Source organism: Oncorhynchus keta, chromosome 27 (assembly GCF_023373465.1).
Source record: "Oncorhynchus keta strain PuntledgeMale-10-30-2019 chromosome 27, Oket_V2, whole genome shotgun sequence".
Lineage (NCBI taxonomy): Eukaryota > Metazoa > Chordata > Actinopteri > Salmoniformes > Salmonidae > Oncorhynchus > Oncorhynchus keta.
The window spans coordinates 29853146-29878905 of NC_068447.1; the positions used below are offsets into that span (position 1 = coordinate 29853146).

At 44.0% G+C, this 25760-nt stretch overlaps 1 protein-coding gene across 3 annotated transcripts in view; it reads left to right on the top strand.

The window, feature by feature from the left end:
• Positions 1–5304: 5304 nt before the first annotated feature.
• LOC118359748 (5'-nucleotidase domain-containing protein 2-like) overlaps positions 5305–25760 on the top strand; it is a 30791-nt gene continuing 10335 nt past the window's right edge. For 2 of the 3 annotated variants that reach the window (XR_004820744.2, XR_008083027.1), the window contains exons 1-6: positions 5305–5834; positions 12667–12851; positions 12967–13041; positions 13148–13203; positions 14208–14301; positions 22670–22798. Coding sequence is in view for 1 of the 3 variants with exons in the window: in XM_035738427.2 (XP_035594320.1) it covers positions 5468–5834; positions 12667–12851; positions 12967–13041; positions 13148–13203; positions 14208–14301; positions 22670–22798 (906 nt within the window). In the remaining 2 variants the exon portion in view is untranslated. The remainder of the gene's footprint in view (positions 5835–12666; positions 12852–12966; positions 13042–13147; positions 13204–14207; positions 14302–22669; positions 22799–25760) is intronic. The other variant, XM_035738427.2, reaches the window with a different exon arrangement.

The following is a 25760-nucleotide window of genomic DNA, read 5'->3' on the forward strand; positions in this document are numbered from 1 at the left end:
CTTGCACCAGAATTTTCTGTTGGACTCCTGAGGCAGACTGAGCATTTCTGAACTTGAAGAGCCGATTCACCAACGCGCCGATTCTCTCTCAACCTGACACTTCCCGTCAGTTTGTTGTTGAGGTGGACGCGTCTGATGTGGGGGTAGGCGCCATCCTGTCCCAGCGTAGCTCCACTGACGGTAAACTCCATCCCTGCGCCTTCTACTCTTGTCGTCTTTCACCAGTTGAGAGAAACTACGATTTGGGTAACCGGGAGCTTCTCGCTGTGAAGCTTGCCTTGGAGGAGTGGCGTCACTGGTTGGAGGGAGCGGAGCAACCGTTTGTGGTCTGGACTGACCACAAGAATCTGGCTTACGTGCAATCGGCTAAACGTCTCAACTCCCGTCAGGCCAGGTGGGCTTTGTTTTTTGGACGCTTCAATTTTCCCCTGACGTTCCGACCTGGGTCGAAGAACGGCAAAGCGGACGCCTTGTCCCGGATGTTCTCCAAGACGGATGAGAGTGGGGCCAAGACTGAGACGATTCTTCCCCAGAACCTTGTCGTGAGAGCCGTTACATGGAGGATTGAGGAGGATGTGATGGCGGCCCTTCGGACGCAGCCCGGCCCCGGTAACGGTCCACCCGGTCGGTTGTTTGTGCCTGAGTCGGTCCGTTCTGCTGTTCTTCAGTGGTCCCACCCAGCAAGATAGCTTGTCACCCTGGCTTTGCTCGGACTATGGCGCTACTGCGCAGACGATTTTGGTGGCCTGCCATGGGAGAAGATACCCGGAGGTTTGTTGCCGCATGTCATGTTTGTGCTCAGAACAAAAGTACCAATCGGCCCAGCTCTGGGCTTCTTCACCCCCTACCTATTCCTCGGCGACCTTGGTCGCATCTGGCCCTGGATTTTGTCACGGGATTGCCCCCTTCTGTTGGGAACACGGTCATTCTGACCATTGTGGACAGATTCAGCAAGTTTGCTCATTTTGTCCCTCTCTCCAAGCTTCCATCTGCCACGGAGACGTCCGAGATCCTGGTTAGAGAGGTTTTCAGGGTCCACGGATTGCCCAGTGACATTGTTTCTGACCGTGGTCCTCAGTTTACCTCTGCGGTCTGGAGATCCTTCTGTTTGGCCATTGGACCTACAGTCAGTCTCACTTCTGGATTTCACCCACAATCTAATGGTCAGGCGGAGAGAGCCAACCAGAAGATGGAGTCCACGCTGCGTTGTCTTGTCTCCTCTGATCCCACCTGTTGGTCATCTCAATTACCCTGGGTCTAGTATGCCCATAATACCCTTCCTTCATCTGCCACTGGGATGTCCCCCTTCCAATGCCTGTACGGATACCAACCTCCCTTGTTTCCTTCTCAGGAGAGGGATCTTTCGGTTCCTTCTGTCCAGGCCCACATTCGTCGTTGCCACCGGACCTGGCATCGGGCCAGGAAGGTCCTCCTTAGAGTTTTTGACCGGTATCAGATCAAGGCGAATCGTCACCGTATTCCTGCTCCCGCTTATACCATCGGAGATAAGGTTTGGTTGGCTACACGGGATCTTCCTCTACGGACTGAGTCGAGGAAACTGTCACCAAAGTTCATTGGTCCATTTGTGATGGATAGAATCATTAACCCTGTTGTGGTCCGACTCAAATTGCCGGCAACGCTTCGAGTACACCCCACCTTTCATGTCTCCTGCCTCAAGCCGGTTCTCCTCAGTCCTCTGTTGCCCCCTCCTCCTCGTCCTCCTCCTCCTCGGATGATCGGAGGTGGTCCTGTTTACACGGTGCGCCGCATAATGAATTCCAGACGGCGGGATCGAGGTTTCCAATATCTCATGGATTGGGAAGGATATGGTCCAGAGGAGAGGAGTTGGATTCCTCGGCATCAGATCCTTGATGACGACCTGCTTCGTGACTTCTACTGCCTCCACCCTGGCGCTCCAGGTAGTCCACCCGGTGGCGTTCGTCGGAGGGGGGGTACTGTCACGAATCCCGCTTCCTGAGTCTGTGTTTGCCTGTGTTTCTGTCCTGGAGTGTGTTTCCGGTGTCCTGGAACGCACCCTGTCTGGTTGCCGGGCGAATTAGCTTGTTGGGAGATCATGTTCACCCGCACCTGTATCCCATCAGTAATCTGCACACCTGTCCTGATCATCACCTCTCCCCTTCGAAAAAATACATACTGCACTTTGACTCAAAAGGTTATAAAATATGATCATAATGTGGAAATTCAGAGAAACAGATTGTAATTTTGGTTTGGATTGAAAGGACTGCAGTCATGTGTGTGTTCTGCGGTAAATTGTCTTCCCAATAGACAAACATGGGCTCATAGGCTCAGAACAACTCAAGGTATGGTGCCATGTCATCTTGTAACTGTACATCAAACAATGATAGAAAATATTGACACTGTATATGACATGAGTTTTTGATATGGAAATGTGAAGTGCACATTTGGACTCACAGGTCTTTGGCTTGCTTGTACAATATCCCATAATGACAAAGTGAAAACATTGCTACAATGATTACAGATAATCCTGAATGAATCGTGAGTAATAATGAAAGAAAAAGTTACAGATGCACAAATATCATACCACCCAAAATGCTAATGCTTATTATAATGATGAGAGGTTAGCATTTTTGGGGGGGTTGGGGGTGGGGGGGTCATATTTGTTCTTCTGCAACTTTCTCACTCATCATTATTTATTATTATATTATATTTATTTACAATAAAAGTGATTCCAAAATGACACACTATATTATTTACCATTAATTTCCATTGGGCACAAAATAATCTGAAACACAACCAAAACAAACAGCAAATGCATCCAACAAATGTGTAGAGTCACAAGCTTAATGTAGTCATTGTGTGCTAGGAATATGAGTCCAAATACTTAACTTTTGACTACTTTCATACACATATAAGTAATTTGCTACTTTAATGCGCGTAAGTGAATTGTCCTAATACTTTTGGTCCCCTAAAATGTGGAGACTATGTACAAAAAGTGCTGTAATTTCTAAATGGTTCACCCGATATGGATGAAAATAACCAAAAATTAAAGCTGACAGTCTGCACTTTAATCGCATGGTCATTGTATCATTTCAAATCCAAAGTGATAGAGTACAGAGCTCCAAATTATGAATATGTCTCTGTTCCAATACTTTAGGAGCTCACTGTACGTTTGGGCAGGTTGATTAAGTAATACTTAATTAAAAAGTCAAGAGAATATTGAATTTTGAAAAACTGATACTTAGGCTGAATATGTATCCAAATTGAAAGAGTGATTAAGTGCAGTGCACATGTGGCTTTGGGAATTTGTTTTGTTGTACTCAGTCAATTGAAAATGTGCTTAAAGTTTTGATGAGCTGATTTGATTTTTGTGCTTAGAGTTGTGAAAATGTTCCACATTTTGCACCAAAATTTGCACCAATCCTGCAACTCCCAAGGCTATGTGAAGTCCAGACAATTGCTTGTTGATTCCCCACTGGACAAGGTGTGAATGACCTGGAAGGACTAAAGGAGTCCACGTGCTTCCCATATTATGATGACATTGTGACTTCGGCAAGGAATTTTTAATCAGCCAAAGTCGGCAGCCGAAGTCTACGCGCCCTCATCAGCGATTGGTCAACAGTAGGGATTCTTCTATGAAGTGCCTGTCCTCATGCACATTCTTTCACTTGAGAAATACGGCACCAAACACCCTAGTCTGATGCCCTAAGATCTCCATAGCAAAAACTTCCAAATTAATGACAGATTTCTTGAGTTATTTTAGATCAATTCAGACTGTTTTGAGGCTACGGCAATCACACTTGTAGGCGATGTCATGGCGATGTTGGATTGCTATACAGTCCGTCAAATCAAAGGCCCTCCTTCGATATAAAGTTGTTGGTAGTCCTGATCACCGACTGATAAGGCAGCCTACAGGGAGGAGGTCAGAGACCTGGCAGTGTGGTGCCAGGACAACAACCTCTCCCTCAATGTGAGCAAGAAAAACAAGCTCATCGGGAACTTGAGGAAAAGGAGGGCCGAACATGCCCCATTCACATTGATGGGGCTGTAGTGGAGCGGGTTGAGAGCTTCAAGTTCCTTGGTGTCCACATCACCAACAAACTATCATGGTCCAAACACACCAAGACAGTCGTGACGAGGGCACGACAATGCCTATTCCCCTCAGGAGACTGAAAATATTTGGCATGGGTCGCCAGATCCTCAAAAACCTCTACAGCTGCACCGTGGAGAACCTCCTGACCGGTTGCATCACTGCCTGGTATGGCAACTGCTCTTCATCCAACCATAAGATGCTACAGAGGGTAGTACGTAAGGCCAAGTACATCACTGGACCGAGCTTCCTGCCATCTAGGACCTCTATACTAGGCGGTGTCAGAGAAAGGCCCAAAATAACTCCAGCCACCCTAGTCAAAGACTGTTCTCTCTGCTACCGCATGGCTAGCGCTACCGGAGCGCCAAGTCTAGGTCCAAAAGGCTCCTTAACAGCTTCTACCCCCAAGACTGCTGAACAATTAATCATATTGCTACCCGGACTATTTGCATTGACCAACCCCCGCTACTCACTGTTTATTATTTATGCAGTCACTTTACCCCTACCTACATGTACATATTACCTCAATTACCTTGACTAACCTGTACCGCCGCACATTGACTCGGTACTGGTACCCCCTATATATAGCCTCGTTATTGTTATTTTGTTGTGTTATTTTTTTAAATTTTAGTAAATAATTTCTTAACTCTTATTTTCTTAAAACTGCATTGTTGTTTAAGGGCTTGTAAAGTAAGCATTTCACGGTAAGGTCTAAAACCATCTGTTGTAATTCGGTGCATTTGACAAATACAATTTGATTTGATTTACTTGTTCACTTCTCTCATTGACTTCTCAAATCCCTGCCTAGTCTGTTTCGCAAGTGATTATTGTCTCACAATGCTGTGCCTCTGGGTTTAGAAACTCTGTGGCAACACTCTATTTTAACTCCTCCTTCACATTTACTGGATTGGTTGAACAGTGCAGAAGAGAACATCCCCCTACCAGAATGTGGGGAATCGAGTTTCAGGGTTTATTTCATGCCTGGGGCATGTTCAGCAGGAAGCAACATTTTGGAAAGTTCAGATGGGCATGTTTGTTCAATATAGAATATTTCTACCTGACATACGGAATTACGCAGGCTATCTTGATGTAATTTCTATCTGAAAAATCAAGAACGTTTTTCAAATGAATGTGTCCCTGGCTACGTTGGTGAACTTGTTTACATGCGAATCTGCCCTCTCATTGGCTAGAATATTCCCGCCTGTTCCCGCCTCCTTTGCGGATATTTGTTCTCTTTGTTAGAACGTTGAGACCCGTCTCAGTATATAGATAGCCTCTGTTGATGATATACTGTCATCCTTGTGCATCTGACTCAGTTGCTACTGTATCAACTGTAGCCTACATTTAGGTTTCAATTAGATAACGTTCTGGAGATACTCTGATAAATGCCAGGTAGTAATGTCCTGTCAAAAAATAAGAAAGTTTAGCCATGCGTTATTGCAGAAAAGTAAGGCAGCTTCGCTTTGCAGGGGTTTAAAAACATCTGTTGAGTCTTATGGTAACGTGGCATCTAGAGGTTCGACCAACCAAATAGGAAAATGCTGCGAAAATGGTCAAAGTTGTGGATCAAATTCGGGTATCCAGGCTACAGGCTCCACAGCCATCCCAACTTCTCCATCACCCGCAAATCACAGACAAGTCGCAGGCAAGAAATTTAAGGAGGTGTCGCCGACGTTTTCTGAAAGGGCATTCACTACAGCACCCAAGATTGACTCCAAGGTGTACCTTTGGTCAAGGTATAATGAGATGAAACGACTTGTGCACGGTAAGATGTTTTTATGTAATGTTAAAGCTTGCCTAATATATCGAATATTAGCCAGCAGATCTGACCTGCTCGCTTACAGCTGCACTAGGGTTAGACAGCATTACTGTTAATAGCCTATTAAAACTCCACTGAGCTAGTGTAAGATAAGGCTCAGAAAATGAGCTTCATTCCAGAGATAAGAAATGTGTTATACTCCGAATTGTCCCGTTATCCCATTATCCCAACTGTTACACTTCGAAGATTGAACAATTTCTGTTTTGTCCTGAAACCTGTCCTTTTTGTCATAATGCTTGGTTGCAGAAGGCACAGCAGCCATTTTGAAATGGCAGCGTTTGCCCGAACAGCCTGTCAGGGTTGCCAAGTATAGCAAAATGTGTAGCCCAATGAATACTCAAAACCCAACTACAAGGCTTGAAAACTAGCCCAAATGTTTTTTACTGCAAGAGGGGAATTGCCATATTTAGCCAATAAACACTTTCTCCATAACGTTATTGAGCGAATTGAGAAGGAATCTCGATGTAACTTCTAAACACCATAAGAAGCTAAATTAGGGGTTTCATTAAAATAATTAATATTGGGAGCTAACGTGACTAATAAAATAATTTAAATATATTGCAAGAGAAAATATAATTCACCCTTTTTAAACTTAAAAAACGAATGTTAAGCTATTTTCTGGCCGTTGTGCCGTTATGTGCCAGATGTTAAGACTACAAACCGTTATAAATGGCCTATTTGGGAGATTGACTTGTCTTTTCAATAGGCATAGACTAGGCCTACTGACTAAAACCTGGATTTATGATTGTAATTCAACTTTTCCATGGTTTGGTTAGATAGATGCAGGTAGCCTATAGCCCCCGATAGGCCTACTTCTAATTTCAAATAGCCTACACAGTAGCCAATATATAAGATTCATGATTTAACAGCTTGCTTAGTTCAAATTGACAGACTAATTTATTCAACATGAATAGCGAGGAGATTTAGTGGTAAAAAGTGTTTCCATTGCCCAATAGCCTGCTGGAATAGGCTACTGAAGATGGGTTTGTAATTTCAATCACTTATTCATAATATGGATATTAACTGATCTGACTGACCTTCAATCTAATGCATTCTAAAAACAGCTGAACGGCAATTGCGATAGAACTATGACCATCACAATCGAAATTAATAGCCAACGGATGCAAATGTATCATTATCCACATTTAATGTCAGTTTCGTTGTGGACTTTTCCCCATAACAGAAGCATAACTGCCATTTCAAATTTCCACTCGCGCAGCGCTCGAAACCCAAGAACTGAGCATGCATGAAACCCTTTGCTTAATATGGTTTTCCATGAGCAAAGTCAACATTAGAATGCAGTTTAAACCACCTACAAGCAATTTTATCGAATGCGCTCTAGAGCGTCTACAGGCATTTCCTGTGCTTTGTCACTGTTATTTATTGATGCGCAATCAGTTATAGTGCATTAATATGTTTTATGGAAAAAGGGTTGGAAATGTCATTACGGAGACAGCTAATCTAAATAGCCTACCTACAACTGGTAAAAGGTTTTCAGGATGTGCGCATGTGCTCTTCTATCTCCTCTCACTCACTTGACTCAGCTGCCTGCTGCAGCGCTCAGTCTCAATACATACACACCGCTCAGGCCCTCCACTCTCACTCACTCACTCACTCACTCACTCACTCACACTCACTCACTCACTCACTCAGAAACAGGCTGCCTCACTGCCTGATAGTCTTCAGCAGCAGGTCACAGTGAAATATATATATTTTTAAATTTCCATGCAATTTAGAAGTAGCCCAAAACCCGCGGCCAATACATTTTCACCCGCGACATCGTTTTGTTAAGTAGCCCAATTTTTCAGGAAAACCGCCGACATGGCAACCCTGGCTCTTGTTGTTCAACGAGATGTGCCATTCCATAATGGTTGCTGTTGCTACTGCTAGTTAGCATGAGGACAAAAACAGTAGTTTACTTAAACGAGCAGTTGTTCATTCTTTTTGGTCTAACAGTTGGTATAATGGGACAATTCGGAGCACAACACTTTTCTCATCCCTGGATTGAGGTACATTTTCAGAGTCATACCTCGTGCCGGCTTTGTGGTGTCTTAATATACACAGGAATGCTGTCTGACCCTATTGCAGCTGTAAGCAAGAGGGTCGGATCTGGTGGCTAATAAATACGTAAAATCAGGGTTGATAGGAACATCATTTGTTCAAAAGACATCACTGTATCTTTGTACTTCCTGAAGACGGCCATGCTGCCAAACGTGTCATTAAAAAAATAATTCTCCATTGAAAATGTCATACAAATATGAAGTGTCTTGATCCTTCTTGCTTTTTCAAATCCAATTATCCCCTTTTACCAAACATCACCTTCTATTTAAAAAGACCTATTGTGCAACCTAGCAGCACTTTCCTTCCTTATTTTTTCTAGGCTGCTTGCCTAAAATATGTATGTTTTTATCAACTGAATGTGTATAGTTGGGTTGATTGTTTAGCAACAAAACCGATGCGTGTGCAACCTTGGAGCAGAACAGGCGGGTTTGTGTAGAATCAAAGGATCGTTGCCAACATGTAAACTATACTGATCAAAAATATAAACACAACATGTAAAGTGTTGGTCCCATGTTTCATGAGCTAAAATAAAAGATTGCATAAATGTTCCATATGCACAAAAAATATATTTTTCAAACTTTCTTCACAAATTAGTTTACATCCCTGTTAGTGAGCATTTTTCCTTTGCCAAGATAATTAATCTGCTTGACAGATGTGGCATATCAAGAAGCTGATTAAACCTTGTGCTGGGGACAATAAACAACCACTCTAAAATGCAAAGTTTTGTCACAACACAATGCCACAGATGTCTCAAGTTTTGAGGGCGTGTGAAATTGGCATGCTGGCTGCAGGAATGTCCACAAGAGCGGTTGCCAGAGAATTGAATGTTAATTTCTCTACCATAACCACCTCCAATCGTTTTAGATAATTTGGCATTACTCATTTGTCATTTTGACTAGAAATTAGGGCTGCGCGATAAACATAAAGAAATATATAGCCCAGGCTATGCATTGACGGACCAGTTTACATTTTTACTTTACCTTCTATAACATTATTTTAATTTTTGATTTGTTACATTAAAGCTGCAATATGTAATTTTTTGGGCAACCCAAAAAGTTCTAGATCTGTCATCCTCACATCACCTTTTTCGGCAAGACAGATCTTCCAAAGTTGGTGGAGTGGCAATCTTTACCAAAGAACACCTTCAGTACTCGGTTGTCGCCACCAAGTCTGTCCCCAAACAATTTGATTTGCTGGTTTTACGGTTATTAAACTTTTATGGTTATTAAACTTTCAAATAACTCTTTGTTGACTGTTGCTGGGTGTTATCGGCCACCATCAGCACCGGCCTGTACCTGGCCCCTTACACTAAGTCTGAAAGGAGGCCGTTTGCCTTCTGGTAGGCCGTCACTGTAAATAATAATCTGTTCTTAATTGATTTGCCTATTTAAATAAAGGTTCAATTAAAATAAACGATTGAAAGTAAGTCTAAAAAGCTGTAAATCTGTTCTATGTTTGCTGTTTCTATGCTTTCCATTATTAAGTTTAGTTTTTGAATCTTTTACTTTTGGTTTTGAGCACCACCTTCAAACTGCTGAAAATACAATATTTTTGGTTGTTGCAAATATATTTCACAGCGGTTTACATGCTACAATGATTTTCTACACTCTTAAGTGCTTGTTTTCACAAACTGAAATGAGCCTAACTATTAGAATTTCAGCAACCAAGAAATGGCGGAGCAATTTTTCCATATTGCACCTCTTAAATAATTCATAATTCAGGAATGACCAGATCTCGATTTAACCTAACATGCCTACCACACCACTTGCGTCGCGTGCTGTCTCATTTATATTATGACATTTCAGCTACATCTACTGTCTCTTATATTATGACAGACCAGCTAGATCTACTGTCTTTATTATATTACAACAGACCAGCTGTATCTACTGTCTCCATTTCAGTTTGGCCATTGTTGTGGGCCTGCCCTCCCCTCAACAGCCTCAAATAGGCTATTTCATTTCACAAATAATATTTTATTTTATTAATTTCAAACAACGGCTTTAGCATTAGAAGATCTTACCAGTCCAAAACGATGTCCTCTCCGTTCAAAAAATATTCCTCCATTTGGGAATCGCTAAATGAATCGTCCTCGATCAATTTCTGTATATCTAGACTTAGACTTAGCTTTCCCTGACTTAGTCGCCATACTGATTGATATAAAAACAGCTGAATATGCGCTTTACCAAAACAATGCTGTGCGCAACATGCGTGGCTCCTTCCAGTATGAATCGTCAATGGCGAATGAACCTCTTTACGCCGGAGTTTACTACATGGGTTGGTCTTCCAACACATAAACATTACATATTGCCATTTACCTCAGCTCATTGGCTATCTACCCAGCTAGATTTCAAGACGATCAGTGGTCATTGGTTTCCAATACAGTCAATCAACGAAACAGCGGGCAAATCATTGGTGCACAATGATGTCATTACTTGTTGTCTTCAAATCGGTTTCTTTCAGTCAATACGTCCTGCGAAATGACCCATCAGGTTGGGTTGTGTTACAAACAAACCAGTTGATTGCAATGAAACCAAAAATGAGGGGAAAAGTTACGTTTTGTTTGTATTTACCTCGAATGTGTCGTCGAAAATGGAATGAGATGGAATTCACGACACAAGCGGTTCACAAAATGTTTTGTGTTAGGCTATAAAAATGGATTTTCTCAAACAAAAGACCATTCATTGTGTAATAATGAGCATTGGGATTGCAAACAGAGGAAGATCGTCAAATGTAAACAATTTATTTTATTGCAGTTTGTGATTTTGTTACGCCTGTGCTGGTTGAAATAGTTGTTTTTTATGGGGCTCTATCCTCAGATAATCGCATCGTATTCTTTCGCAGTAAATCCTTTTTTAAAAATCTGACAATGCAGTTGGATTAGCAAGATTCTAGGCTTTCGAAACATGTGAGACACTTGTATTTTCATGAATGTTTATTATGACTATTTATGTAGCGATCACCATATGTTGTCAAATTTCATCCCGCTACCGGGTTCGGTGCGCAGAGAGGTTAAGAACAAATTCTTATTTTCAATGACAGCCTAGGAACAGTGGGTTAACTGCCTTTTTCAGGGGCAGAATGACAGCTTTTTACCTTGTCAGCTCGGGATTTAATATTGCAACCTTTCGGTTACTAGTCAAACTCTCTAACCACTAGACTATATGCCGTAACAAGCTAGCTTGATACCTACCAAGACTACTGAGCTAACTAGCTAGCTCACAAGACTAGCCAAATGAGCTGTTTTGTTCCTTGCATGCGATTGGCTGTCAAGACCGGCACGCAGCCTGGGAGACAGACCTCAGAAAAATAATTGTAGACCTCCACAAGTCTGGTTCATCCTTGGGAGCAATTTTCAAACGCCTGAAGGTACCACGTTCATCTGTACAAGCAATAGTACGCAAGTATAAACACCATGGGACCACGCAGCCGTCATACCACTCAGGAAGGAGACGCGTTCTGTCTCCTAGAGATGAACGTACTTTGATGCGAAAAGTGCAAATCAATCCCATAACAACATCAAAGGACCTTGTGAAGATGCTGGAGGAAACGGGGACAAAAGTATTTATATCCACAGTAAAATGAGTCCTATATCAACATAACCTAAAAGGACACTCAGCAAGGAAGAAGCCACTGCTCCAAAACCGCCATAAAAAAAGCCGTCTGGCTTTTTAGTTCGTAGTTTTTGGAGAAATGTTCTCTGGTCTGATGAAACAAAAATAGAACTGTTTGGCCATTATGACCATCATTATGTTTGTAGGAAAAGGGGGAGGCTTGCAAGCCAAAGAACACCATCCCAACCTTGAAGTACGGGGGTGGCAGCATCATGTAGTGGGGGTGCTTTTCTGCAGGAGGGACTGGTGCACTTCACAAAATAGATGGTAACATGAATGAAAATATGTGGATATATTGAAGCAACATCTCAAGACATCAGTCAGGAAGTTAAAGCTTGGTCACAAATGGGTCTTCCAAATGGGTCTTCCAACCCCCAAGCATACTTCCAAAGTTGTGAGAAAATGGCTTAAGGACAACAAAGTCAAGGTATTGGAGTGGCCATCACAAAGCCCTGAACTCCATCCTATATAAAATTTGTGGGCAGATCTGAAAAAACGTGTGCGAGCAAGGTGGTCTACAAACCTGACTCAGTTACACCAGCTCTGTCAGGAGGAATGGGCCAAAATTTACCCAACTTATTGTTGGAAGCTTGTGGAAGGCTACCTAAAATGTTTGACCCGAATTAAACAATTTAAAGGCAATGCTACCAAATGCTAATTGAGTGTATGTACACTTCTGACCCACTGGGAATGTGATGAAAGAAATAAAAGCTGAAATAAGTCATTCTCTCTACTATTATTCTGACATTTAACATTCTTAAAATAAAGTGGTGATCCTAACTGACCTAAGACAGGGAATCATTACTAAGATTAAATGTCAGGAATTGTGAAAAACTGAGTTTAAATGTATTTGGCTAAGGCTTCTGTAAACTTACATTTACATTTAAGTCATTTAGCAGACGCTCTTATCCAGAGCGACTTACAAATTGGGACTTCCGTCTTCAACTGTATATCTTTGGCCATTTTGAACAATAGACCACTTACTGCCCAAAATTGTAAGCACAGGCTCTTTAGATTATCCACACAATGCATTTAAGACAAATCATGAAGCTGGATCATGTTAGATTTTTTTTGTGTGTGTAATGTCTCCCCCTCCTTTTCTGCAGATTTGATTCCTCCAGGTGTATGTAACTTACTGAACCCCTCCACCATCTATGCCAACAATGAGGTTGACTTGGACGAAGTGGAAATCTATGGCTTTGATTATGACTACACACTCGCTTTGTACTCCAACACTCTTGATACAATGATCTACAACACAGCTCGAGACTTCCTTGTCAAACACTACAAGGTTAGTTTGACGGAAATGTGATGCTGTTTGCCTCATATCCTCATACAAATGGTCATTGTGCACGTTGTTTATTGTTTGTTTGAATTTAAATTGTTACTTTTAATTCCCCTAACAGTATCCAGAGGGCATTAGCAAGTATGACTATATTCCAAACTTCGCTGCTCGTGGTCTCCACTATGACATTCAGAAGGTAAGTGTTTTTATGGGTGTATAAAAGCTTTTAAACATTCAAAGTTTGAGAGTGAAATTAGAGTGAAATGGTAGTTCAGTCAATAAAATTATATTTTTTCATGTAGGGACTGTTGATGAAAATTGATGCCTTCCATTACATTCAGCTGGGGACTGTATACAGGTGAGACACTTGCTGGGGGAATATAATGAAAACTAAAGGCCTAAACTTACAAAATCTAATTTTATTAGTCACATGTGCCAACTATAACAGGTATAGTAGACCTTATGTGAAATGCTTACTTATGCGCCCTTAAACAACAATGCAGAGTCTAAGTAAGAAAACATTTCTGAATAAATTTAAGGGAAAATAGTAACACAATGAAATAAGAATAACTTTAGGCGTGCGTGCAAATTATTTTAGAATGCTTTGTTTTGAATGATAATGACCCAACTGATGCCGGGCAGTGAACACGCTGTTCTCTGACACTCCGCTCAATTACAACGTGTCTATTTTTGCTTTTTATGGCTGGTGCTGTAGTCACACAAAACATTTTGTCCTTATTAAAACATTTTCGAGCTCATTTGAATATGAAGAGTTAGCTAAGGGTTGAGGCTTTACCATACATGCTAAATTAGACCAATTTATCCACTTCTGGAAACATCGCTATCAGCAAAGATGATTAGAGGTATAGACTATCCTGATAGCATACAGTCAATGCAAAAGCCAGAACTGTCATTGGAGGTGTATCTGCTGATTTTGAAAGAGAGGGAGATGAGAATTGACATTTTATTTCAAGGTAAGCTGTTGCAAAGTATAACTTTTTGGAGGGTGCTCAAAAGTGTATATTTATTATTCTCGAAGTTGCTCGCAGCAGTAGCTTGCTACTGATGGTATTAACTATGCAGATACTAAACATAACTGACAGGGACTCATTCATTTGAAGTGCCAGAGACCTATTAAATCTGGCTAGCTACCGAGTGCACCACCAGCCAAACTAGAACCAGGACGATGTCCTCACTGTATATTGATTTTACCGCTCTGCTCGTCCTGTCCTCTCCGCCCTCCCGCTTCTGTTGAGATTTGTGCACAACGTTTTTTCTAATAACAATACTCTTTGCTATTGGTATGTCATGGATTCAATTCTGTAATAGAGAGACCATAATGAGAGATGTTGATTCCCACAGGGGTCTGAATCCTGTCCCAGATGAGGAGGTTTTGGAGCTCTACGGTGGAACTAACCATGTCCCTCTTGAGGAAGTCAGTGGCTTCTATGGAAAGGTCATTACTTACATTCTTCTACCTTAACCTTTTCACACTTACCAACAAAGGAGTGTGATCATTCTACAGTGGTCCCTGAATGCTTATTTTTAACGTCCAGTTTCGAATGAATCAGCATTTGAGCTGGCCACATTGTTTTTCACAGAAACATTTTGCACAAACACAGTCCTTACAAATTTATGTCCAGAATGTGACCAGTTTATTTTTAGATGCAATGTTCAGACATTCACAGAAGTAACTACAGCATAACACAATCATCCAAACCGGAAAATGTAGGCTGCATTTTTCTAGCGCTGAGTGAGGAAAGATTGACGTAACAGGTCATATTTTATAACTCGGCTGACAGAAACTACATTATAAATGATCTAATAGCAATTATTATTTAACCAAAGATAATACAAGGAGACAAGATGAGTTTGGTCTGTTTATAGTATGCATGTTGAAGGGGGGGTGTTGTCTACGTTCATTCACTTCCCTTCATTCACTTCCGGAAGTTTACCTGAAAGATGAGTGAACCATTCCTTCACCTCATTATAACATCTTTGGTCTGACAGACGTTTAGGTGACACCCAGAATGCATTGTATAATGTCAACAAACATGGCGCCACACAGCTGGCAAATAGCTTAGCATTAGCTCATTATAAACAGTACAACCTTCAAAAAAGTATTTTACACACTTCATAGGTGTCCATTACAATCAATGCAATAATTGGAATGCATTATTTGTCACCGGTACTGTGAATAAAACTGTAAGTACATTATGCCCCATACATAGATACATACATACATACATGTTGTGTGTGCCTACAGTAGAAACGACAACACGATATACAGAAAATAAGGAACTTACTTTGGTAGGAACGCATGTCCAAAGTTATTATTTGTAAGGAAAACCAACATGTTCCCATTTGTGCAAGACTGCGCAAATGTCTGCATACTTGATCTGCGCAAACATTGGTGAAGTGCGTGAGCTCTCGAAGAGAGAAGTTTGTCCGGCTCAGTAAAGCCTCATACATAAATTGTCTGCAACGCTGAAATGAGCTACTTCTATGTGAATTAATGAGGAGGCGGAACAATACAACTTGTTAGAAAATAATTTGAAATTGACAAGTTGAAACATAGCCTATAGACAATTAGCTGGAAGCACGTGTTAACTGTCCTGTTGCGTAATAATCTTATTTTGGAACAGAGTGAATTCTGACATCACGTGCATAAAACAACTCACACTGGGGTGACCGTTAGAGATATTTGGAACTCGTATGTGTCACGGTTTTCATGTGGTGAAGGAGAGTCGGACCAAACTGCAGCGTGTATATTGCGATCCATGTTTATTTAAACAAACGTAAAACACGACTAAACACGAACACTACAAAACGATAAACGAAACGAAAACAGAAACAGCCTATACATGTGTCAACTAACATCTAACAAGGACATCAAGACACTCAGGACACTAAGTACAATCACCCACGGCAAACTCAAAGAATATGGCTGCCTAAATATGGTTCCCAATCAGAGACAACGATAAACACCTGCCTCTGATTGAGAATCACTCCAGACAGCCATAGACTTTGCTAGAACACCCCACTAGCTACAAATCCCAATATATATATACCAAAACCCCAAGACAAAACACACCACAATACAAAAACCCCATGCCACACCCTGGCCTGACCCAATACATAAAGATAAACACAAAATACTTCGACCAGGGCGTGACAACCCCCCCCCCCCAAGGTGCGGACTCCCGGACGCACCTCAAAACAATAGGGAGGGTCCGGGTGGGCGTCTGTCCATGGTGGCTCGGGAGTGACGTGGGAATGTCTTAGTCCCTTCTCGCGTCCCTGGGTCCAGTGATGGGGACCCAGAACCCCACTGGACTGAGGAGCAGATCGGGACTGAAGGGCAGCTCGGGAGTGAGGGGAAGCTCGGGAGTGAGGGGAAGCTCGGGAGTGAGGGGAAGCTCGGGAGTGAGGGGAAGCTCGGGAGTGAGGGGAAGCTCGGGAGTGAGAGGAAGCTCGGGAGTGTTGATGGATCTACCAGATCCTGGCTGGCTGGTGGTTCCGGCAGATCCTGGCTGACTGGCGGATCCTGGCTGACTGGCGGATCCTGGCTGACTGGCGGATCCTGGCTGACTGGCGGATCCTGGCTGACTGGCGGATCCTGGCTGACTGGCGGATCCTGGCTGACTGGCGGATCCTGGCTGATCCTGGCCGACTGGCTGATCCTGGCCGACTGGCGGATCCTGGCAGACTGGCGGATCCTGGCCGACTGGCGGATCCTGGCCGACTGGCAGTTCTGGCGGCGCTGGGCAGACTGGGGGCACTGGCGGCGCTGGGCATACTAGCGGCGCTGGGCAGACTGGCGGCGCTGGGCAGACTGGTGGCGCTGGGCAGACTGAAAGATCTGGCTGCTCCATGCTGACTGTCGGCTCTGGCTGCTCCACGCTGACTGGCGGCTCTGGCTGCTCCATGTGGGCTGACAGCTCTGGCGGCTTCTTACAGACTGGCAGCTCCTTGCAGACTGACAGCTCCTTGCAGACTGACAGCTCCTTGCAGACTGGCAGCTCCTTGCAGACTGACAGCTCTGGCTGCTCCATGCAGACTGACAGCTCTGGCTGCTCCATGCAGACTGACAGCTCTGGCTGCTCCATGTAGACTGGCAGCTCTGGCTGCTCCATGCAGGCTGACAGCTCTGGCTGCGCTGAACAGACAGGAGACTCCAGCAGCGCAGGAGAGGCGAGGCGCACTGTAGGCCTGATGCGTGGTGCTGGCACTGGTGGTACTGGGCCGAGGACACGCACAGGAAGCCTGGTGCGGGGAGCTGCTACCGGAGGGCTGGGGTGTGGAGGTGGTACTGGATAGACCGGACCGTGCAGGCGCACTGGAGCTCTTGAGCACCGAGCCTGCCCAACCTTACCTGGCTCGATGCCCACTCTAGCCCGGTCGATACGAGGAGTAGGAATATACCGCACCGGGCTATGCACCCGCACTGGGGACACCGTGCGCACCACTGCATAACACGGTGCCTGCCCGGTCTCTCTAGCCCCCCGGTAAGCACAGGGAGTTTGCGTAGGTCTCCTACCTGGCGTAGCCCTACTCCCTGTGAGCCCCCCCCCCCCAATACATTTTTGGGGCTGTCTCTCGGCCTTCCGTCCGCGCCGTCATGCTTGCTTCGCCAACCTCATTCTCCTGTAACCTTCCGCGCACTGCTCCATCGAATCCCAGGCGGGCTCCGGCACTCTCCCTGGGTCGACCGCCCACCTGTCTATCTCCTCCCAAGAAGTATAGTCCATACTGTACTCCTCTTTGGGCTGCTCCTGTTTCCTCTTCTCCTGCTGCACCTTTGGGCGGCTACACTCCCCTGGTTTAGCCCAGGGTCCTCTCCCGTCAAGGATTTCCTCCCATGTCCAGAAATCCTTCTTACGCATCTCCTCTTTGGGCTGCTCCTGCCTGTTGACACCCTGCTTGGTCCGTTTGTGGTGGGTGATTCTGTAAGGGTTTTCTAGGTGTGGTGAAGGAGAGTCGGACCAAACTGCAGCGTGTATATTGCGATCCATGTTTATTTAAACAAACTTAAAACACGACTAAACACGAACACTACAAAACAATAAACGAAACGAAAACAGAAACAGCCTATACATGTGTCAACTAACATCTAACAAGGACATCAAGACACTCAGGACACTAAGTACAATCACCCACGACAAACTCAAAGATGTGGCTGCCTAAATATGGTTCCCAATCAGAGACAACGATAAACACCTGCCTCTGATTGAGAATCACTCCAGACAGCCATAGACTTTGCTAGAACACCCCACTAGCTACAAATCCCAATATATACATACCAAAACCCCAAGACAAAACACACCACAATACAAAAACCCAATGCCACACCCTGGCCTGACCCAATACATAAAGATAAACACAAAATACTTCGACCAGGGCGTGACAGTATGAAAAGGTTAACTGAAAAATAAGGACCGGAGACACTAAAATGGAATATACAGTGTATTCAGAAAGTATTCAGACCCCTTCACATTTTCCACATTTTGTTTCATTACAGCCTTATTATAAAATGGATTAAATAGTTTTTTCCCCCTCATCAATTTAACCACAATATCACATAATGACAAAGAATGTTTGCAAATTTATTTAAAAAAAAAATGTAAATATCAAATGTACATAAGTATTCAGACCATTTACTCAGTACTTTGTTTAAGCACCCTTGGCAGCGATTACAGCCTTGAGTCTTCTTGGGTATGACGCTACAAGCTTGGCACACCTGTATTTGGGGAGTTTCTCCCATTCTTCTTTGGAGATCCTCTCAAGCTCTATCAGGTTGGATGGGGAGTGGCGCTGCACAGCTATTTTCAGGTCTCCCCAGAGATTTTTAATTGGATTCAAGTCTGGGCTCTGGCTGAGCCACTCAAGGACATTCAGAGACTTGTCCCGAAGCCACTCCTGCGTTGTCTTGGCTGTGTGCTTAGGGTCGGTGTCCTGTTGGAAGGTGAATCTTTGCCCCAGTCTGAGGTCTGGAGCACCCTAGAGTAGGTTTTCATCAAGGATCTCTCTGTACTTTGCTCCGTTCATCTTTCCCTCGATCCTGACTAGTCTCCCAGTCCCTGCCGCTGAAAAACATCCCCACAGCATGATGCAGCCACCATCATGCTTCACCGTAGGGATGGTGCCAGGTTTTCTCCAGACGTGAGGCTGGGCATTCAGGCCAAAAAGTTCAATCTTGGTTTCATCAGACCAGAGAATCTTGTTTCTCATGGTCTGAGAGTCTTACGGTGGTGAACTAGAGAGTCTTAAGATGGTGAACTTTTGGTAAACTAGAAGCGGGCTGTCGTGCCTTTTACTGAGGAGTGGCTTCCGTCTTGCCACTCTACCATAAAGGCCTAATTGTTGGAGTGCTGCAGAGATGGTTGTCCTTCTGGAAGGTTCTCCCATCTCCACAGAGGAACTCTTGAGCTCTGTCAGAGTGACCATCTGATTCTTGGTCACCTTCCTGACCAAGGCCCTTCTCCCCTGATTGCTCAGTTTGGCATACCTTGTTCTTGGGGATCTTTAATGCTGCAGAAATGTTTTTGTACCCTTCCCCGGATCTGTGCGTCAACACAATCCTGTCTCGGAGCTCTACGGACCTCATAGCTTGGTTTTTGCACTGACATGTCCTGTCAACTGTGGGACTTAGTATAGACAGATGTTTGCCTTTCCAAATCATGTCCAATCAATTGAATTTACCACAGGTGGACTCCAATCAAGTTGAAGAAACATCTCAAGGGTGATCAATGGAAACAGGATGCACCTGAGTTCAATTTCAAGTCTCATTGCAAATGGTCTAAATACTTACGTAAATAAGGTATTTTTGTTGTTCATTTTGCAAACATTTCTACACTGCTCAAAAAAATAAAGGGAACACTTAAACAACACAATGTAACTCCAAGTCAATCACACTTCTGTGAAATCAAACTGTCCACTTAGGAAGCAACACTGATTGACAATACATTTCACTTGCTGTTGTGCAAATGGAATAGACAACAGGTGGAAATGATAGGCAATTAGCAAGACACCCCCAATAAAGGAGTGGTTCTGAAGGTGGTGACTACAGACCACTTCTCAGTTCCTATGCTTCCTGGCTGATGTTTTGGTCACTTTTGAATGCTGGCGGTGCTTTCACTCTAGTGGTAGCATGAGACGGAGTCTACAACCCACACAAGTGGCTCAGGTAGTGCAGCTCATCCAGGATGGCACATCAATGCGAGCTGTGGCAAGAAGGTTTGCTGTGTCTGTCAGTGTAGTGTCCAGAGCATGGAGGCGCTACCAGGAGACAGGCCAGTACATTAGGAGACACGGAGGAGGCCGTAGGAGAGCAACAACCCAGCAGCAGGACCGCTACCTCCGCCTTTGTGCAAGGAGGAGCAGGAGGAGCACTGCCAGAGCCCTGCAAAATGACCTCCAGCAGGCCACAAATGTGCATATGTCTGCTCAAACGGTCAGAAACAGACTCCTCTATACCAGTCTGCTGTTCCCACATGCTTCAAGAGGGCCACCATTGTTCCTGTTCCCAAGAAAGCTAAGGTAACTGAGCTAAACGACTACCGCCCCGTAGCACTCACTTCCGTCATCATGAAGTGCTTTGAGAGACTAGTCAAGGACCATATCACCTCCACCCTAGACCCACTCCAATTTGCTTACCGCCCAAATAGGTCCACAGACGATGCAATCTCAACCACACTGCACACTGCCCTAACCCACCTCTCCAGAGGGTAGTGAGGTCTGCGCAACGCATCACCAGGGGCAAACTACCTGCCCTCCAGGACACCTACACCACCCGATGTTACAGGAAGGCCATAAAGATCATCAAGGACATCAACCACCCGAGCCACTGCCTGTTCACCCCGCTATCTTCCAGAAGGTGAGGTCAGTACAGGTGCATCAAAGCTGGCACCGAGAGACTGAAAAACAGCTTCTAGCTCAAGGCCATCAGACTGTTAAACAGCCACCACTAACATTGAGTGGCTGCTGCCAACACACTGACACTGACACTGACTCAACTCCAGCCACTTTAATAATGGGAATTGATGGGAAATGATGTAAATATATCACTAGCCACTTTAAACAATGCTACCTTATATAATGCTACTTACCCTACATTATTCATCTCATATGCATACGTATATACTGTACTCTATATCATCGACTGCATCCTTATGTAATACATGTATCACTAGCCACTTTACCTATGTCACTTTGTTTACATACTCATCTGATATGTATATACTGTACTCGATACCATCTACTGTATCTTGCCTATGCTGCTCTGTACCATCACTCATTCATATATCCTTATGTACATATTCTTTATCCCCTTACACTGTGTATAAGACAGTAGTTTTGGAATTGTTAGTTAGATTACTTGTTGGTTATTACTGCATTGTCGGAACTAGAAGCACAAGCATTTCGCTACACTCGCATTAACATCTGCTAACCATGTGTATGTGACAAATAAAATTTGATTTGATGAGGGCCCGACGTCCACAGGTGGGGGTTGTGCTTACAGCCAAACACTGTGCAGGACGTTTGGCATTTGCCAGAGAACACCAAGATTGGCAAATTCGCCACTGGCACCCTGTGCTCTTCACAGATGAAAGCAGGTTCACACTGAGCACATGTGACAGACGTGACAGTCTGGAGACGCCGTGGAGAACGTTCTGCTGTCTGCAACATCCTCCAGCATGACCGGTTTGGCGGTGGGTCAGTCATGGTGTGGGGTGGCATTTCTTTGGGGGGCCGCACAGCCCTCCATGTGCTCGCCAGAGGTAGCCTGACTGCCATTAGGTACCCAGATGAGATCCTCAGACCCCTTGTGAGACCATATGCTGTTGCGGTTGGCCCTGGGTTCCTCCTAATGCAAGACAATGCTAGACCTCATGTGGCTGGAGTGTGTCAGCAGTTCCTGCAAGCGGAAGGCATTGATGCTATGGACTGGCCCACCCGTTCCCCAGACCTGAATCCAATTGAGCACATCTGGGACATCATGGCTCGCTCCATCCACCAATGCCACGTTGCACCACAGACTGTCCAGGACTTGGCGGATGCTTTAGTCCAGGTCTGGGAGGAGATCCCTCAGGAGACCATCTGCCACCTCATCAGGAGCATGCCCAGGCGTTGTAGGGAGGTCATACAGGCACGTGGAGGCCACACACTACTGAGCCTCATTTTGACTTGTTTTTAGACATTACATCAAAGTTGGATCAGCCTGTAGTGTGATTTTCCACTTTAATTTTGAGTGTGACTCCAAATCCAGACCTCCATGGGTTGATACATTTGATTTCCATTGATCATTTTTGTGTGATTTTGTTGTCAGCACACTCAACTATATAAAGAAAAAAGTATTTAATAAAAATATTTCATTCATTCAGATCTAGGATGTGTTATTTTAGTGTTCCCTTTATTTTTTTGAGCAGTGTATAAAGCAGTTTTGCTTTGTCATTATGGGGTATTGTGTGTAGATTAAAGAGGGAAGACGTCAATGTAATACATTTTAGAATACGGTTGTGATGTAACTAAATGTGAAAAAAAGTCAAAGGGTCTGAATACTTTCTGAACGCACGGTATGTTTGAAAATCTGTGGAATTTGCTGCAATTGTTGGCAAATTTCCATTCTTTAAAGATAAAATAATGGTTAAAAGCCTGCGTAAAAGACTTGCATTAATGATCAGTTCCCGATGGAAATTGCTCTCTAAAATGTATATCCAATATCTGCAAAAAATTCATGAAAAAAAATTGTCGGATTTTCTTTTGTTTTTTTTGCTGAGGCTCAGCTTTGTCTTCTATCCCATTGAGCTAACATTATCTTACAGGGTCCTGTGATGAAGCAGTTCATGGATGTTTTCTCCATCCCAGAGATGACTCTCCTGGCTGCTGCCAATGACTACTTCAACACCAATGACATTGAATATGACCCTGGTCATCTCTACAAAGACGTTTCAGTGAGTGCATTCGGCAACAAAACACCCACATTCTGACAAACTTGAATCCACAGATAATACTGTATTTTAATTGAGACAAACTGAAACCAGCTTTGAAAATGTAGGCAAATAACTTGTTCTGGAAATAGAGGCTTTTAACAAAAAATGCTTTTTAACTTAAATAATGTAACTAACTTAGTTGATTGCTGCATCCTAGCTCATAAGTAGTTGCACCAAAGTCAATATCTGTGAATGGTCCTTTTGTCTACCAGTGTGCAAGGCAGTTGGGAATGTGATTTTAACGTTGTTTGTTATGCTGTGCCGGTCAGTCAGTGAGCCAAAAGCTCTTTCATTCCCCTTTAATGAAAAAGATGCATACTATTTGATCTTCTCATTCCATTTAACGGGCAGCTGAACTCAAAAACAAACTTCTCTGGTTGAAAACGGCCAATATTGCATCAATATTAGTCTAGTGTATATGGCACAATTTTGGTCATTAAGTCACTGTCTTCTAAAACGGACATTTGCGAAATTTAGGGAAGCTGTTACGGCACCGAAGCACTTTGCCACTCGCCAGTGACTTGATAAGATGTCGCTGGGTCGAATCCCAGAGCCAATTAGGTAAATCTGTCTGTGCCCTTGAGCAAGGGCCCCACAAGGCTGCGTGCTCAGCCCACTCCTATACACCCTTTTCAGCCATAACTGCGTGACCATGCATGCCTCCAACTCAATCATCAAGTTTGCAGACGACACAACAGTAGTGGGCTTGATTACCAACAACGATGAGACAGTCTACAAGGAGGAGGTGAGGGCACTCGGGAGTGTGGTGTCAGGAAAACAACCTCTCACGCAACGTCAACAAAACAAGTGAGATGATCATGGACTTCAGGAGAAGGTGGAAAGTTTTTAAGTTACTCATTGTACAAATCACAAACAAACTGAAATGGTCCACCCACACAGACAGTGTGGTGAAGAAGGCGCAACAGCGTCTCAGGAGGCTGAAGAAATGTGGCTTGACACCTAAAACCCACACAAACTTTTACAGATGCACAATTGAGAGCATCCTGTCGGCATCACCGAGGGCAAACTACCTGCCCTCCAGGACACCTACAGAACCCAATGCCACAGGAAGGCAAATAAGATCATCAAGGACAACAACCAACCGAGCCATTGCTTGTTCACCCCAGAAGGTGAGGCCAGTAGAGGTGCATCAAAGCAAGGACCGAGAGATTGAAAAACAGCTTCTATTTCAAGGCCATCAGACTGCTAAACAGCAATCACTAACTCAGAGAAGCTGCTGCCTACATTGAGACCCAATCACTGGCCACTTTAATAAATGGATCACTACTCACTTTAAACAATGCCACCTTAATGTTTACATACCTTACATTACTCATATCACATGTATATCCTGTATTTTATACCATCTATTGCATCTTGACCTATGCCGCTCGGTCATTGCCAATCCATATATTTCTATGTATATATTCTTATTGAATCTCTTTACTTAGATTTGTGTGTGTTAGGTAGTTGTTGTGGAATTATTAGATTACTTGTTATATATTACTGCACTGTCGGAGCTAGAAGCACAAGCATTTCGCTATACCTGCAATAACATCTGCTGACCATGTGTATGTGACCAATATAATTTGATTTGATTTGAGGCACTTAACCCTATTTGCTCCTGTAAGTTGCTCTGGATAAGACCGTCTGCTAAATGACAAAACTGTACATTTACATTTTGCACCGTAGCACTCACTTCTGTCATTATGAAGAGCTTTGAGAGGCTAGTAAAGGATCATATCACCTCCACTTTACCTGACACCCTAGACCCACTTCAATTTGCATACCGCCCCAATAGATCCACAGACGATGCAATCGCCATCGCACTGCACACTGCCCTATCCCATCTGGACAAGTGGAATACCTATGTGAGAATGCTGTTCATTGAGTACAGCTCAGCCTTCAACACCATATTACCTCCAAGCTCAGCATTAAGCTCAGGGCCCTGGGTCTGAACATTGCCCTGTACAACTGGGTCCTGGACTTCCTGACGGGCTGCCCCCAGGTGGTGAAGGTAGGAAACAACACCTCCACTCCGCTGATCCTCAACACGGGCCCCACTTGGGTGCATGCTCAGCCCCTTCCTGTACTCCCTGTTCACCCATGACTGTGTGGCCATGCACGCCTCCAATTCATTCATCAATTTTGCAGATTACAGGCCTGATTACCAGCAATGATGAGACAGCCTACAGAGAGAAGGTGAAGGCCCTGGCGGAGGGGTGACCGGAAAATAACCTCTCCCTAAATGTCAACAAAACGAAGGAGCTGATCGTGGACTTCAGTAAACAGCAGAGGGAGCACACCCCTATCCACATCGACAGGACCGCTTTGGAGAAGGTGAAAAGCTTCAAGTTCCTTGGCCTCCACATCACTGACAAACTGAAATGGTCCACCCTCAGAGACAGTGGCTCAAGAAAATCAGCTTGGCCCCTCACAAACTTTTACAGATGCACTATTGAGAGCATCCTGTCGGGCTGTATCACCGCCTGGTATGGCAACTGCATTGCACGCAACAGCAGGGCTCTCCAGAGAGTGGTGCGGTCTGCCCAACGCATCACCGGGGGCACAGAACCTGCTCTCTAGGACACCGACAGCACCCAATGTCACAGGAAGGTCAAAACGATCATCAAGGACGACAATCATCCGAGCTATAGGCTGTTCACCCCACTGAAGGCGAGGTCAGTACATTTGCATCAAAGATGAGACCAATAATCTGTTTTTCAGTCTCTATCTCACAGCCATCAGACTATTAAATAGCCACGCTTCTGCCCTATGTACATAGACATGGGATTACTGGTCACTTTAATAATGGAACACTGGACACTTGAATAATGTTTACATACTGTATTTTACTGTATTCGAGTCAATGCAACTCTGACATTGCTCATCCTAATATTTAGATATTTCTTAATTCCATTCC